General features: G+C 38.9%; 1 protein-coding gene across 6 annotated transcripts in view; it reads right to left on the reverse strand.

Annotated features, from left to right (window-relative positions):
• The window catches only part of CYTH1 (cytohesin 1), a 108,459-nt gene that overhangs the window by 18,633 nt on the left and 72,682 nt on the right, over positions 1–17,144 (reverse strand). For 4 of the 6 annotated variants that reach the window (XM_077166130.1, XM_077166134.1, XM_077166132.1 and 1 more), the window contains 6 exons: positions 10,822–10,888; positions 10,388–10,506; positions 9,869–9,949; positions 5,135–5,247; positions 3,513–3,661; positions 2,949–3,061 (listed from right to left, as the gene is read on the reverse strand). In XM_077166130.1, coding sequence (XP_077022245.1) covers positions 2,949–3,061; positions 3,513–3,661; positions 5,135–5,247; positions 9,869–9,949; positions 10,388–10,506; positions 10,822–10,888 — 642 coding nt within the window. The remainder of the gene's footprint in view (positions 1–2,948; positions 3,062–3,512; positions 3,662–5,134; positions 5,248–9,868; positions 9,950–10,387; positions 10,507–10,821; positions 10,889–17,144) is intronic. The other 2 variants (XM_077166129.1, XM_077166131.1) reach the window with 1 other exon arrangement.

Raw genomic sequence — 17,144 nt, forward strand, 5'->3', positions numbered from 1 at the left:
AGTTGTTCTTTTTAAGTTTGGCTTTGCTCCAGGGATGCTTAAGCAGAAAACTGAGGAGCTAAAAAACCATGTTTCCCCAAAACCAGCAGATAACAACAACATAACTAGTAAGAGGCCAATTGTAGGTTTAATGATGACTCGCTGAAAAAGAGGAGGTAGAAAACAAACCAAAACATAAAAAACAGAGCTGAGGTTGTAATGCCCTCCTCCTGTTACCTAGGAAATTAAATATAAGGAATCTAGGTAGAGTTTGGATTTTTTTTTCTTTTTAGAAAACGTTAAGTTTGATGCCAAACTTGGCATTATTTTGAGGCATAACAACTCATTTCATGCAAAAGCAAATGTGACATCCAATTTAATTATTTTGCTAATTTGCTTTTTGATCATGGTTTATCAGAAGCACATGGCTTTGGGAAATCAAAAATAATTCCTCCTCTTCCACTCTTTAGAAATTACTTTAAATCAGGTTGATTCACAGAATGTGAATTCAACAAGAATAGCCAATGCCTGGCCAATGATCCCAAGAGAAAATTCAGTGAATGCTTCCTCTGCTTTTACAAACCCATTCTAACTGTATTTCCTTACATTACCACATTGAATGAAGTTAAATCATTCTACATCATCATACCCACTGTCTGATGCACCACACACTCCTCCTAAAAGGTAAAACACAAAGACTGCTCCAAACCCTGGATCCTGACCAGTTCCCTAGGGACTGTACAATAAGTTAGAAGCAGCATTAACACTACCACCAGCAAGTAAAGAACAAAATAAGAAAAAATAACAAAATAAGAAAACGCTGCAGCAATTACAGTGGCCTGGGCAGAGCGAGCGAGCAGGTTGAGGGGATTACATACCTCCTGGAGTTTGGGGCAAGGAAAAGGAGAGCCAAAATCATGGAAACATACAAATGAGGGAGAAAAGAAAATTAAAACAAAGAAATTAAACCAGGCTCCTTAATCTCATAGTGCAAAGTATCAGTCACATTCATGTCTGCCTGGGGAAGGGGCTGTACAGGAGATGATGCACCAGCCACTGCGGGCCTGTGTAGGGGGTACCTTATGGGCCCACTAGGTAAGGGCAAGATTTAAGGCACTACTAACACCTTGCCCCAAAGATGTTAACTCAGCTCTTTTAAGCTAATATTTATTACTTTATTCAGAATCCAAAACAAAGAGCAAAGCTTACTTCAGGGAAAATTAAATGTCTTTCCTCAGATGGTTATCACTTTTTAAAGTGTGTGTAAGAATGCACATACATATACCCATGGATATATATGTAAAATGTGTATATAAAGAATACAATTTCTTACGTATATGGGCATACACAGACATATACATACAACTACAGAAGGGTAGTGAGCCTGTCTTCTGCAGCACACAAACAAAAAGGGGGTAATTCTAAGTGTTCTAGATGAAAACACAATATTAAGAGTTTAGAAGGGTTTGGTAGAGGTTGAGAAAAAACAATGTAATAACCTAAAATCTAGTCCCATATTTAGTTAAATAAATTTCTTCTTTTTAAAAATTCTCATGAATTTACATATCATCCTGGTGCAGGAACCAAGACAGGCTTTGCATTGTTCTAATTTTAGTATCTGGGCTGCCAAAGCTAACACTTAGCATTAGCATTTAAACAAATTCTGATGGAGGGGGACGTAAGCCCCAAGTTGGATGCACTTTTTAAAATTCCCACTAGGTTTCCTTTCAACTCTGTCTGCTTCACAACAAGGATGTGGAGCAGACTGGTTGCCTGGGGGTAATTTTAGTAAATTTTAGAACCATATTTTCAAAGGTTCCACTGACTTAATATATGAAATGTTGGCCAATTTGAGATATTTAAAACTGATTACTGAAGTGGTGCTTTAAGGAGAATTTATAAATTAAATTACCATGTATAAAAAAAGATTTAGGATATGCTTTTAAAAGGAAATATAAATCCTATTATTATCTGAGCTGGCAAATAATCAAAGATTTCATTTTAGTGCTTCCCAGGTGTCTGTGCAGGCCAAGAGAGTCCTAATTTTCACCTCACTAGGGCAAGTAACTCATCTGGGAGAGGAGGACAGGACTAAGGGAGCACCCTCGGTTAAAGTAGGGAGCCCACACAAACTCAGAGGCCAAGCACACAGGGGAAAGAACTCTCCTAGGGGCCAAAAAATGACATCATTATGTTCACAAATAGGACTCTCTCTCTGGTCTGAAATAATTGATAACAAAATAATCACATAGACATGAATGCATATGAAAATCTTACTAATTTTTCTGTTCTTTTTGGTTCCTCTATCACCTTCATGACAAGGTATGACCACAAATCAGTCATATAAGCTTACTTTTGGTAAAGGGAGGAGAGATAAATTTTTTATTTTTCTGAATGGACAAAATCAATTATGTGGCAGATTTGAATTGGAAAGGAAGGGCGGGGGGGTGGAAAAAAACTGCTGCCCGAGAATGAGCAAGAGTGCTGTGAACTGAGCTGCAGCCGGGGCTCCAGGTTGCCATGCACACTGTGGGGGCCAGATGCGGAAGGAAGTGGTGATGCACCGCGGAGCAGGGGCAGGAGTGCCAGGTTCAAATCGGGTGATGGGAGATAGAGAGATGGACACAGCAGTTCACCCACCCAGCGACTGCAAGGGCCAGGAGAGGGAAGGACCAGGTCCCACAGCAACCGCCTTAAAACAAAACTGGCCACGGAACACCAGCGTGAACCCGTGGGCAATGTGCTAGCTAAATGCAGTCTGTCCCAGTAGCCTCTGTGTGACCATGCAGGTCACTTCCTTCCTGGAGGTGGGGCTTGGTTATACAGAATGCTCACCTCAGACTCTTCCTAAGGACCCCAGGAACCACCCCCACCTCCCACAGCCCAGTCAGGAATGCACCTGAGTGCGCACACACACGAGCCTCTTTCAGTTACTCAAGTAGAAGCTCTGCCCTGGAGGGAACCACTTACCAAGCTTTAATAGCCAGCCTTCTCGGTCTGGATTGAAGAAAGTGTGGGTGAGGTCATTCCCATCATCTTCTGGGATTTTAAAAGGTTCGTTTTTTATGCTCTCATACAGATTCTGGGATAAAAGATGACATTCATGTCCCCAATTCTACAAACATCTTTCCTCCCCCCTTTCTCTGCATTCATTCCACAAGCACTCATTTGTACCCACAATATGCCATGCACCCTGCTAGACACTAGCACAAAAAGACAATTTCAGCCTTTAGACAGCTCACAATCCAGTGATAAAATAGCTGAGATGCCTAAGGGGTAAAATGAGAAAGAAAGCAGCTTGACTTCTACTCAAGCTTTTAGTTTCAGATTTTTAAACCACTTTCTCTTGCCAGTTTCCTTAGCTGGGCCTCAATACCATTTCTTAACGAAATCGCTATAATTAAATGAGTTAAGAGTAGGCACTAGACAAATCCTACATCTTCCTCCCCTACTAGAAAATGGCTCTGCTCCCAGGAACTCTCTCGAATGAATGGGTGGCGGCCGGCAGCACTCGCCAGCGCTGCTTTGCTCACCCGGAGCAGCTCCTCGGGCAGGTCCCCTCCGTCGTTGATGCCTCGATTCATAGCAATGAACCTCTCCACGGTGGGCTTATCTTTAACATTGGGGTTGTGCAGGCTGGTGTTCAACATGATGATGGCAAAGGAGAGGACGTAACACGTGTCTGAAGGTAAGAGAAAAACAATGGGTAATGAGCACAAACATCCCACCCCAAAGAGCAAGAGGGGCTAAGTGAAATCAAGAATAGAAGCCATGTCCTCGAAAGAATGGGATAGATGCACATGCCTTGATATGAAGAAACCCATGTCTGGACCTGCTCTAAGGCACACTGTTAAGTGGAAAAGGCATGGCGTGAGACAGCACCTGGAGCATGCCATGCCCCTCGTGCCTCAGAAGGACTGATGCATATACACACACATGGCCCTAGAGAGATGTTCAATAAACCGCTAGAAGGACACATGCCAAATTCTTAACACTGCATATTAGAGGGAAGGACAGTCAAACTGGGGGACAAAAACATGAAAGGAACTTCACTTTTTACGTCTATTTTTTATAACAAAAATGTATTCATGTATAACTTTGTCAACTACAGAAAAAAAAATGATACCATGGATTTATTCTAAAACGCCTACATCCCTGAAGAAAGTCATCCTGAGGGGGGAGCTAAAGGCAAAGTCTGACAGCAGTCACTAAGTGCTGACATCTACCTGATTGGCTATCAGAGCTTGGAGGGAAAAAATACTGTAGACCCTTCACTTTACTTAAAGATGTTGACTCTTCTCAGATTGTAAAAGGAGATGTGTATACATTCTAGAAAATATTAAAAACAGAAAAACACACAAAAAGAAAATGTAGATTACCCATAATCCCACAACTGAGGAATAACTTCTTTTGCTTTATTTCCTCTATATAAATGTGCCTACATGTAATATATCATAAATGTAACTCACAGACACATACCAGAACAAAGGTGGAATCACAACAGATAGATATATAGCACTGAATCTTGCTTTTTACACTAATCTTATTGGTAGTTCCTCATGTTAATAATTTCTTTTAAAGTCCTGGTAATGGACATGGTGAGGGGAGCACAACCTTGTGACCATAAATATCAGCACGGAATTAGATATTTGAATGTGATTCAAAGGTTAGGGTGTATATATGCTACTTTAACAAAAATTTTTAAAAAACAAACATAGAACTCAGTGAAATCTATTGTAAACAATAAATTATAGTTAGTAGCACAATTATAAAAATGTTCTTTCATGAATTCTAACAAATGTACCACTAATGCAAGGTATTAATAGGGTGGTATATGGGAATTCTCTCTTATGCATGATTTTTATGCAAACCTACAACCTCTCCAAAAAAAAAAGGATTTCCCCCAAAAACCCTTTTACAAACATGATTTTTAATAGCTGTATATTTAGTAATTCAGAGGTACCGAAATTTTTATTCCTATTGCTTTACTGTTGGAATTTTGGATTATTTCCAACTTTTCACTATTATAAATAGAATTTAAATAAATGTTCTTTGGCAGGAACCTAAGCCTCTTTGTTTTAGGAATCATCTACTGCCAAGAAAAGAATCTAGGGTAAAATAGGTATTGTAAATTGGGTTAATGATCCTCCTTTACCTGTGGACTGAAACACGCCATTATTACACTGACAGTATCGCTGGGCAAACGCCTCCATCATCCGGTCAATCTTCTGAGCCTCTCCTGGTAACCGGAAACTCCACAGGAACTGCCTGTGTGGTGAATACAGGGCGTCTTACAGTATTTGGGGAAATTCTATATCTCTGTAAGCAATAAAAAAACTGAGGCTTTTGAAGTTGGCCAAACTCAGAATACTGGCAAAGATCTGTGCCCCATGAAAAAAGAGTCACATAGAGCTGGGTATCAACTCTGGCTCTTGACTGGCAAACTTGGGTGCTGAGGAGACTGGCTCTGAAAAGGGATTTTTTTTCTCTCTCTCTCTGTTTCATAAAGTTTATGAACTTTATTCATAAGCTACATAGAATGCTTATTAGGGAAAGTCTCAGGCATTTTCAATTGCCAGCACTGACCCAGGCAAGGGTGGAGTTAAGATAGGTCTGAGAGACAAAGTAACAAGTCAAGTGAAGGAGATAATTCCCTAAAGGGCTTATCCTCACCAAGACAAGAGGACAGGGCCCAGCTCAAGTGGTGGCCCTTCTTCAGAAACAACTTAAGCCCACCTTCCACCTCAGCCTAAGTCTCAATAACACCACTGGCAGCAAGAGGCTGCTAAGGATTAAAGGATTCACATCACTCTATGCCCATGGGAAGCTGTGGCTGACAAACACCACATGCTGGGCAGGACAGAACAAGCACAGAGTCCAGAGGCTCCACAGGAAAGTCAGACAACCTGCTGGGTCTCACCCTCAGGGAAAGTGGATACTGATTATACCCTCCTCCTGAGCCTGGCCCTGCCTGGCCTGGAAAAATCTGATTGGGGTTGATCATATCTGAACTCAACTAAAAGTTCCATATAGGCAGGGCAAGAACCAGAAAAACAAGAGTCAAAAAATTCTGATCAGTTAAACAGAACTAGAGGTCTAGAATAAGTTGATCTGAACACCAAACAAAACAGAACAAAGACAGCCAACAAAGAAACTCTAGGTATAAGAGCAAAAAGACCTTCAGAATAAACTAACCATGGACATCAGATGCCTAGACACCAGCAAAAGATTATGAGTCATACTGAGAAAAACAAAGATATGGCCCAGTCAAAGGAACAAACTAACACTTTAAATGAGATACAGGAGCTGAAACAACTAATTAAAGATGCTCAAACAGGGCGGAGCAACGGCAGCTCAGTGGCAAGAATTTTCGCCTGCTGAGGTGAAGGCAAGATGGGTTTGAGTTCCAGAGCCTGTCTATGCCAAAAAAATAAAAGAATTAAAGATGCTCAGACAAGCATGCTAAATCAATTAAAAAATCAAATCAAGTTCAAGAAAGATATGGCAAAAGAAATGACGGATATAAAGAAGACATTGGGCAACCATAAAGAAGAACCCAAAAGCTTGAAAAAACAAATGGTAGAACTGATGGGAATGAAAGGCACAATAGAAGAGATGAAAAACACAATGGAGACTTACAACAGCAGATTTGAAGAGGCAGAAGAAAGTATTAGTGAACTAGAGGACAGAACATCTGAAATCCTACACACATAAGAACAGATACGGAAAAGAATGGAAAAATATGAGCAGGGTCTCAGAGAACTGAATGACAACATGAGGCACACAAATATATGGGGTATGGGTGTCCCAGAAGAAGAGAAGGGAAAAGGGGCAGAAAGAATAATGGAGGAAATAATCACTGAAAATTGACCATCTTTTATAAAAGACATTAAATTATAGATTCGAGAAACATAGCTTACCCCAAACAAAATAGATCTGCATAGACCTACACCAAGACACTTACTAATCAGACTGCCAACTGTCAAAGAAGAGAGAATTCTGAAAGCAGCAAGAGAAAAGCAATTCATCACATACAAAGGACGCTCGGTAAGACTACGTGTGTGGTTTTATCAGCAGAAACCATGGAGAGGAGAAGGCAGTGGTATGATATATTCAAAATACTAAAAGAGAGGGAGAGAGAGGTCTGCAGAAGAGTGTAGAAATGAAATCTATTAGTAAGGGTAAAAAGAGAGAAATAAAATAACATGAATCAAAATAAAAGTCATGATACATGCAACAATGTGGATGAATCTTGAGGACATTATGCTGAGTGAAATTAGCCAGAAACAAAAGCATAAACATATAGTTCTCACTAATATGAACTAACATTAATAAGTGAACTTTGAGAGTTGAAAACACAGGTTTTCAGAAGATAGAAAGAGGGTAAAGAGTGGGCATTTGATGCTGAAGGAGTACAGAATATTCAACAGGATTGACTGTAAAGATCCAGAAATGGATTGCACAATACTACCTGATGGTAACACAATAGTGTAAGAACACTGAACAGAGCTGAACAGGAGTATGGTTGAAAGAGGAAGGTTAGGGGCATGTATGACACTAGAAGGAAAGACGAAAATAAAGACTAGGACGGTATAACGTAGAGAAACCTAAAGTGGACAATGATGGTGATTAAGTGTACAAACATAAGAATGTTTTTACATGAGAGAGAACAAATGAATGTCAACAGTGCAAGGTATTGAAAATGGGATGGTATATGGAAAATACACAGTCAATGCAAACTAGGGTCAACAATTTGTTAACACTGTAATATGCTTCCATTGTAACAAAGGCAATATACCAAAGCGAAAAGTTGAGAAGAGGGGAACATACGGGAGGGGTATGGGATTCTTGGTGGTGGTGGTGTTTTCCTTTTATTTTATTTTTTAAAAATTTTTTATTCTTCATTTTTCCCCCTCTTCTTCTTTCTTTATGGGAGAAGTGGAAATGTCCTCATATAGGTTGTGGTGGTGAATGCATAGCTATGTGACTATACCAGAAACCACTGACTGTATACTTAGGATGGGTTGTATGGTGTGTGAATAAAACTGTTTTGAAATAAACAGAAAGACACCAGTGCTGGAGAAAAATGTGGAGAGACGTACCCCACTGTTGGTAGGGATGTAGAATGGCACAGCCCTTCTGGAGGGCAGTGTTGCCATATGATCCTGGCACATAACCCCTCGATCTTTTGGCTTGCCTTATGAAATTTATTCATAAATTTCAAAGTAGAAGCTGAGACTACTCATAATTATGCCTAAGAATTACCCCCAGAGAACCTCTTTTGTTGCTCAGATGTGGCTTCTCTCCCTAAGCCAACTCCAGTGGTAAACTCACTGCCAACCCTAGGGTGTAAATCCCCCTGGCAACATGGGACAGCACTCCCGGGATGAGAGAGACTTCTTGATCAAAAAGGGAATGAGAAATGAAACAAAATAAAGTTTCAGTTGCTGAGAGATTTCAGAGTTGAGAGGTCATTCTGGAGGTTTTTCTTATGCAGTATACAGATGTCCCTTTTTAGTTCTTGGTGTATTGGACTAGGTAGAGGGAAATGACTGAAACTGCTGAACTGTAAACAAGTAGCCTTGATTCTTGAAGACAACTGTATAAATTTAGTTTTAGGGTGTGACTGTGAAAACCTTGTCACTGATACTCCCTTTACCCAGTGTATGGACAGGTGAGTAAGACAATAAAGACAAAAACAAATAAATGATAGGCCGGGATGGGAGTATGTAATGTTTTGCGTGTTCCTTTTTACTTTTATTTTTGTTTCTATTCTTATTTTTGTTGTTTATGGAGTAATGTTAAAAAATCTATTGTGATGATGAATGTACAACAATATGGTGATATTGTGAACCACTGACTGGATACATTGGATGATTATATGGTAGGTGACTATATCTCAATAAAATTGCATTTCTTAAAAAAATGGACACCTGCTTTATTACTGTAATTTATATAACTTAGAACTTCTGTTATAGTAACTCTCAACACATGCAAACTTATTGTTCTACACTACTGTTACTGAAAGAAAAACTAAGATTATCTTATTCAAAAGAATGGTTCTTCTCTGATTAATATAGAAGCCTGAATTATGATAATGCTCCAACTTTCAGAACACAAGATGGGGTGGCAGGAAGAAAGAAAAATCTTCTTATCAAGGTATTCACAATTGATCCCTTTCAATCAAAGAAGGAAAAAGCCTCTGACTCATGATCCATTAGTTTAATTCTGGAGTATTTTCATCTAAATAACAATGTAAAAGGGTTATGTTATTATTTACACGTATTGTAGTAAAAATACAGAATGTTTTTAAAAGTTTTAATGATTTTCTCAAAAGGTACAAGGTAATATATATTTAGTAAAAAACAAACTAAAATTTACTCTTCTTTTTGTAAAATGAAATCACAACTCCCTATTTCCTATTCTAGGGCAGGAAATTAAAAGATTTTCAAAACTGGGCGGGCCACGGTGGCTCAGCAGGTAAGAATGCTTGCCTGTCATGCCCAAGGACCCGGGTTCGATTCCCGGTGCCTGCCCATGTGAAAAAGAAAAAAAAAAGATTTTCAAAACTGAAATTAGAAATGACTTCAAAATTTAAGATTGTATCATTTTTCAAAACATAAAATGTAAAACCTAAGGAAGACTTTTTATATAATTTGATGTCAGAACGTATTATTTTTTAAGTCCTCTAGGTATCTAATCATCTTCAATCATAGTCCAATTGACTGCTTTCCTCAAGACACTTTCTAAGATATTGAAAATAATTCCCAAAGACATAATTTCAATACAATGTCAAATATGATAGACAAAAGACAATTTCAGAAAACACTTGAATGATTCAAAACCTGCCTCCCATAGCCTCACAGGTGTTTACCTCAAACATACTCACCGTAATGCCTGGACAAGGTTCAGATCAGTGAACTCATGTAACTCCACAAATGCATGAAGAACCTGTATATTAAACTCATCTCTACCAAAAGAAATTTAAAAATAGGGGGGATAAAACAGAATTCAGAAGCTGATGATGAGACTCCCAGACTGTCCCCTCCCCCACCCCGCCAGTGTCCCCATATAGAGTCCCTTGTTCAGACGGGCCTGGGAAAGGCTGACTTCTGACCAAGTCTCTCAGGAAAGGCCGTGCACAAACACAGGAGAGAAGAGCCCTGTCTAACTTTGTATACCCCCAGATAGACGAGATAGGCACTTTGCCACCTAAGCCACAGAGCCAGCTGTATATCCTTACATATAACAGCTAATATCCTCTAGAACCATTTCCCCTCAATACCACTGTGGCTACTGCTGCCTTAGGACAAAAATTTCCTCAAGAACTTGGGACAATATGGAGTTTGCTTCTTTATGTAATTCGTGACTAACGTCCTTTGCTCTGCATGTATCTTTGAGGCCTTACCTCTCCCCCAGGTAGTCACCAATGGCTGTTTTGTTGAGTCCTTCACCTTTATACAGGAACTGGGCAATGTCTTCACAAGTGTTCTTCAGCAGATCATTCTCAATTAAGAACTGAATTCCCTAGAGTAAGACAACAAAGGTGCCAATGATGCTCACCCCAGAAGCACTTAGAAAGCAACGGGAAAGGGCAGGGAAGAAGCAGTGTGGGAGTACTGGATGCAGGGCAAGGTATCTTGTACATACTTGCCAGCTGACCTAAAGGGCCACAGAAACCACATTTTAGGACCCAGGGCTAATAACTCAAGAGGATATGAGATTTGCTCTACGAAATGGCAGCATAAAATGTGAGGCTCAGGAAAGTATCTTAGGGGTCTGAGCACTGTGGGAAAGCTCTGGGTTGAAGGCCTTGGGCTTCTGCTGCTTCTTTTTACTTACCTTTTTGGGGTCCATATTGAATTTTTTCCTGCCCATGGCTACCTGTTTGTTCCTCTGCATGTTTTTCCTGTAAAACAACCATCACAGCTATTTTAGTACTTCAGGTAATTGGAAAGTATTAAAAGACTAATAAAATTTCCTCAGGCACCCTAACTTACTATGATTCCTGAAGGATTTCTCCAGGAAAGCAACAGGCATACTATGGGTTTAACTATAAAAAGGTTACTTGAAATCCTAATCCTGCCTCTGTGTTCATTTGCTTTTTCTGCCCAAGACTGGTACTTTTCTCTTCTTTTTCTTTAACATGATTTTTTAAAAATTTTATTAAGGTACAGCTAACATACCATATAATGTGTAAAAGTAAGTACATACTCAGTGATTTTTAATGAACTTACTAAGTTGGGCAACCATCATCATAATCCAATTTTTGAACATTTTCATCACTCCAATAAAATTCCTCACACCCATTTAAACATCATTCCGACCCCAGTCCCAGGCAACCACTAATGTATTTTCTATCTCCGCAAATTGGTCCTTTTCTAGATATTTCATATAAATGGAATCATATAATATGTGAAATTTTATGCTTGGCTTCTTTCACTTAGCATAAGGTTTTTGAGGTTTCTCCATGATGTAGCATGGATCAGTATTTCATTCAGAAAAATGTTATTGCCTTGAGGAACAAATGTCTTCACTGGCTGCTTCATGCAGGAAAAAAAAGTGCTCCTAAGCTTCTAGAGGTTTTGAAGGAAACGTAACAACTTTGAGAAGCATCAGAACATCAGGAAATAAGTTCAAGAAACCTCTATAAACAGCTGTCTGAGAAAAAGAAGTCAAAACGGGAACTTACAGTTTAATTTCAGCTAGAATGGAAGGTTCTGACTAGGTACCTAGACATCCTCCTTTTTAATCTAAATACTATGCCTGGATAAACTATTTCTCCAGCCAGACTGACAAAGAAAACAGACAGAGGACACAAATAACTAAAATTAGAATAGGTGCTGCCCATGAAAAAAAAAATCAGAATAAAAGTGTGGATATTACTACTGACTTTAGAGAAATAGAGAGGATTATAAGAGGGTACTATGAATGATTACATGCAAACAAATTGGAAAACCTAGATAAAATGAACGAATTCCTAAAAACATATTCTCTAATCTGATGCAAAAAAGAAACGGAAAGGAAGCAATAGAAGCGAAAGAAACAAGAGAAGTCAGGGAGCCAACAGAATCTTCACAGCAGAGCTGACACAGATGCAGGCATGTGGAGAAAAGAGACGCAGATGTTTGGAGATGCTCGGAGTCCGGCAGACGTTGCCATGAGATGTTAAGCAAGCCAGAACCTGGAGAGGCAGATGCCAGCCACATGACTACCCAGCTAACAAAGATTTCCATAACCCATGGACCTTCAATTAATTAGGCATTTTCATTGCCTTAGAACTGTAAACTTGTAACTTATTAAATTGCCCTTTATAAAGCCATTCCAGTTCTGGTATATTGCATTCCAGCAGCTAGCAAACTAACACAGATTTGGCACTAGAGAAGTAGGGTACTACTGTGGTCTGCAAATATCAAAATACTGGAACAACTTTTTTTTTTTTTTTTTTTTTTTTTTTAAAAAGGAAAGACAGAGAGAAGGAAGGAAGGATAGAAGGAAGGAAGGAAGGAAGAAAGGGAAACATTTTTAAACATTTTCTTGTTTTTTATTGTATTCTGTTTCTCCGTTTTTGTTACATGGGCTGGGGCCGGGAATCGAACCGAGGTCCTCCGGCATAGCAGGCAAGCACTTTGCCCGCTGAGCCACCGCGGCCCGCCCTGGAACAACTTTTTAAATGGATTAGGGAAAGATTCTGGAAGAGCTGTGAAGATTTTATAAAGAAGGTCTGGATTGCTTCGAAGGTATAAATATGGACTCTAAAGATATTTCTGATAAGGCTTTAGAAAGAAATGATGAATGTGTCATTGAAAACTGGAAGGAAGGCATTCTTCGTAGATGGAAGGCAAAATTTGAGCGTGATGAACTTGGATATTTTGCAGAAGAAAATTTCCAAAATAAATGTGGAAAATGCAGTCTGGCTTCTCCTTGTAGCTTATAGTAAAACACAAGAGGAAAAAGATAAGTTGAGAAGTGAATTCTTGGACACAAAGAAAACAGATATTAATGGTCAGGAAAATTCTGGGCTTCTAGAAGGTGAGACCCAAATGAATAGGGCCCCACATGAAGATTTAAGCAAGCATGGAAGCAGCCAGCCATTTCAGAAAAAGCCAGGACTGGAGATTGAGTTATTCAGAAAGGATTTAAGGTCTGGAGCCAGGAAACTTCGGGCCAGGAGAGTGGAACAACCCTCACACATGCAGAGGGGGAGTGTGCCCTGGAAGCAGAGGGGCTGGTCTTCCACGTCATTGTCCAGGAAGAGCTGGGCCACCTCAGGCCTCAGAGAGGGTGGAGCACATAAACCAGGAACTGGGGAGAGCCTGGCTGCTACTCCATTGTTCCGGAGGGGTTGAGACTGTGCCCCAGAGTTGGCAGAGAGCCGAGGTGCAGCCTCAATGCTTGGAGAGGGTGTAGCTGAGAAAAAGGTGGTCTCCTCAAAGTCCCCTAACGTTGCAAATCCCACACCAGCTTTTGGAAAGAGGAAGGCTGCTGCGCAGGCCCTTGGAAAAAGAGGGACTTCTTAAGGTCCTGAGGATAAATGACTCTCAGACTTTGAAATCTAATGACATTTGCCCTGCAGGTTTTTGGAACTATATGGGTCCAGTAACCTGTGTTTCTTCCAATTTCTCCCTATGGAAATGGGAATATGTATCCTTTAACTGTCCCTCTTTTGTATACTGGCAGCAGATAACTTGTTCCGAGTTTTACAGCTCTAGAGGCAGAGGAGAATTTTGCTTTAGAAGAGAATATGCTCTAATTGACCCAATTGCTTTTTTGTATAATACTATTTTTCACAAAAAAAAGAAAAAAGAGAATATAGGATTTAACAAATGAGTATATATTGATACTTCTTTTGGTCTCCAGTGTCTTGGAGGAGCTAGAAGAAAAAATGAAAAATCGTGGCTCTGTAATCCATACCAAACTTTAAAATCTGTTTTATAATTACTTGTTAAAATGTACTAGGAAATGTATTGCTTTTTTGTATATATATTATATTTCATGATTAAAAAAAAGAAATGGAAAATCTCAACAGACCTATAACAAAATAGAGAGAGTAAATCAGTAATCAAAAACTTCTCAACAAATAAAGTCCAGAACCAGATGGTTTCACTGCTGAATTCCACTAAACATTTAAAGAAGATTTAATATCAAACCTTCTCAAATTCTTGCAAAAAATAGAAGAGGGATTATTTCCTGACTCATACTATGAAGCCAGCTTTACCCCAATACCAAAGCTAGATAAAGATATCACAATAAAAGAAAACTTCAGATCAATTTAATCTATGAATATAGATGCAAAAATTGTCAACAAAATACAGGCAAACTGAATCCAACAGTATATCAAAAGGATTATACACTGTGACCAAGCTGGACTTATTCCAGGAATGTAAGGATATTTCAACATAAGAAAATCAACAAAAGTAATACATCACATTAGAATGAATGGAAAACACCACATGATTACTCAATTGACGCAAAAAGAGGCATGTGACAAAATCCATTCTTTTATGATGAAAACACTCAGAAAACTACAAAGAGAAGGGTACTTTCTCAAAATGATAAAGGGCATTTATGAAAAACCCACCGCAAATATCATTCCCAATGGTACAAGACTGAAGGCTTTTCCCCCTTACAATCAGAATCAAAATAATGCCCACCGTCACGACTGTCGCTCAGCATCGTACTGGAAGTTGTAGCCAGAGCAGTCAGCAAGAAAAAGAAATTAAAAGGCATCTCAACTGGAAAGGAAGAAGTCAGATTATCCCTATTCACAGATGACATGATAATATATATAGAAAATACCAAACAATCCACGAGAAAGCTGTTCGATCTAATAAATTCAGGAAAGTTGTGGGATACAAGATAAATGCTCAGAAATCAGTTGGGTTTCTGTACACCAATAATGAACAATCTGAAGAGGAAATCAAGAAAATCCCAGTTACAATACCATCTAAAAGAATAAAATAATATACCAAAGAATAAATTTAACCAAGGAGATAAAAGACTTCATTGAAAACTACAAAACATGGCAGAAAAAAATTAAAGAAGAACTTAACAAATGGAAAGACATTCATTCTGTATTCATAGATTGGAAGACTTAATATTGGGAAGATGTCAATCCTAACTAAAGTAATTTACAGACTCAATGTAACCCCTATAGAAATTCCAGCAGTCTTTTTTGCAGAAATGGAAAAGCTGATCCTCAAATTCATATGAAACTGCAAGGGGCCTATCATGGTCAGGTTCATGTGTCAACTTGGCCAAGTGGTGGGACCTGCTTGTCTGGTTGGGCAAGTGCTGGCCTGTCTGTTGTGATGAGGACATTTTATAGAATTAAATCATGACGATGTCAGCTCCATCCACAGCTGATTCCATGTGTAATCAGCTAAGGGGAGTGTCTTCTGCAATGAGTGATGCTTAATCTAACCACTGGAAGCCTTTTAAGGAGGATTCAGAAGAGACAGGCTCTCTTCCTGCTTTGGCTGGCGAGCCTCACCTGTGGAGTTCGTCCAGCCCCTTCACTGGAAACGTTGGCTTCACAGCCTGCCCTGCAGATTTTGGACTCTACGTTCCCGTGGTCATGTGGGACCTTTTTATAAATTTTACATCTGTGAGTGTTCCCTGTTGATTCTGTTTCTCTAGAGAACCCTAACTAATACAGGGCCCTGAAGAGCCAAAACAATCATGAAGAAAAAAAACAAAGCTCTTCCTAACTTCAAAACTTTCTATAAAGTTATAGCAATTAAAACAGTGTGTTGCTGACATAAGGACAGACATACAGACCAATCGAATAAAATTGAGAGCCCAGAGATAAATCCACACATTTATGGCCAACTGATTTTCAACAAGGGTGCCAAGTCCATTCGGTGGGCAAAGAATAGCCCCTTCAGCAAATGGTGCTTAAACAAATGAAAATCCACATGCAAGAGAATGAATGTGGACCCTTACCTCTCACCATATACAAAAATTATTTTTAAATGGATCAAAGATTTAAATATGAGAGCGAATACTATAAAACACTTTCACGAAATCATAGGGAAATATCTTCAGGACCTGTAGTAGGCCACAGAATTTCAGATTTCACACCAAAAGCAAAAGCAATAAAAGAAAAAACACCAGATATACTGGATTTTAAAATTAAAAACTTTTGTGCATTAAAGGGCATTATCCAAGAAGTGAAAAGACAACCTACAGAATGGGAGAAAATACTTGGAAACCATATATCTGATAAGGGTTTATATCCAGAATATATATAGAACTCCTACAACTCAACAACAAAAAGATAAACAACGCAATTTAAAAATGGGCCAAGGCCTCTTTCTCCAGCCAACACAACAAGCAATCTCACCACCCTCCCCCTGTCTATGTGGGACATGACTCCTAACGGTGTGGACCTTCCTGGCAATTTGGGACAGAAATCCTAGAATGAGCTGAGACTCAGCGTCAAGGGATTGAGAAAAACCCTAGAATGAGCTGAGACTCAGCATCAAGGAATTGAGAAGCCCTCGACCAAAAGGGGGAAGAGTGAAATGAGACAAAGTGGCAATGGCTGAGAGATTCCAGAGTCGAGAGGTTGTTATTCTTATGCATTAAGTAGTTATCATCTTGTTATTCAAGATGTACTGGAGAGGATGGAGGGAACTGCCTGAAAATGTAGAGCTGTGTTCCAGTAGCCATGTTTCTCGAGGATGACTGAATAATGGTATAGCTGTCACAATGTGACTGTGTGATTGTGAAAACCTTGTCTCTGATGCTCCTTTTATCTACCTTGTCAAGAAACGAGTAGAACATATGGAATAAAAATAAATAATAGGGGGAACAAATGTTAAAATAAATTTAGTTTGAACTGCCAGTGATAAATGAAAGTGAGGGGTAAGGGATATGGTAAGCATAATTTTTTTTCTCTGTTATTGTTTTATTTCTTTTTCTGTTGTCTTTTTATTTCTTTTTCTAAATTGATGCAAATGTTCTACGAAATGATGAATATGCAACTATGTGATGATATTGAGAATTACTGAATATATATGTAGAATAGAATTATATGTTAATGTTTAATGTTTTTGTTTGTTCTTAATTTTTTAATTAATAAATAAATTTTAAAAATTAAAAAAAAAATGGGCCAAGGATTTGAATAGACATTTCTCCAAAGAAGAGATTCAAATGGCTAC

Source organism: Tamandua tetradactyla, chromosome 6, assembly GCF_023851605.1.
Source record: "Tamandua tetradactyla isolate mTamTet1 chromosome 6, mTamTet1.pri, whole genome shotgun sequence".
Lineage (NCBI taxonomy): Eukaryota > Metazoa > Chordata > Mammalia > Pilosa > Myrmecophagidae > Tamandua > Tamandua tetradactyla.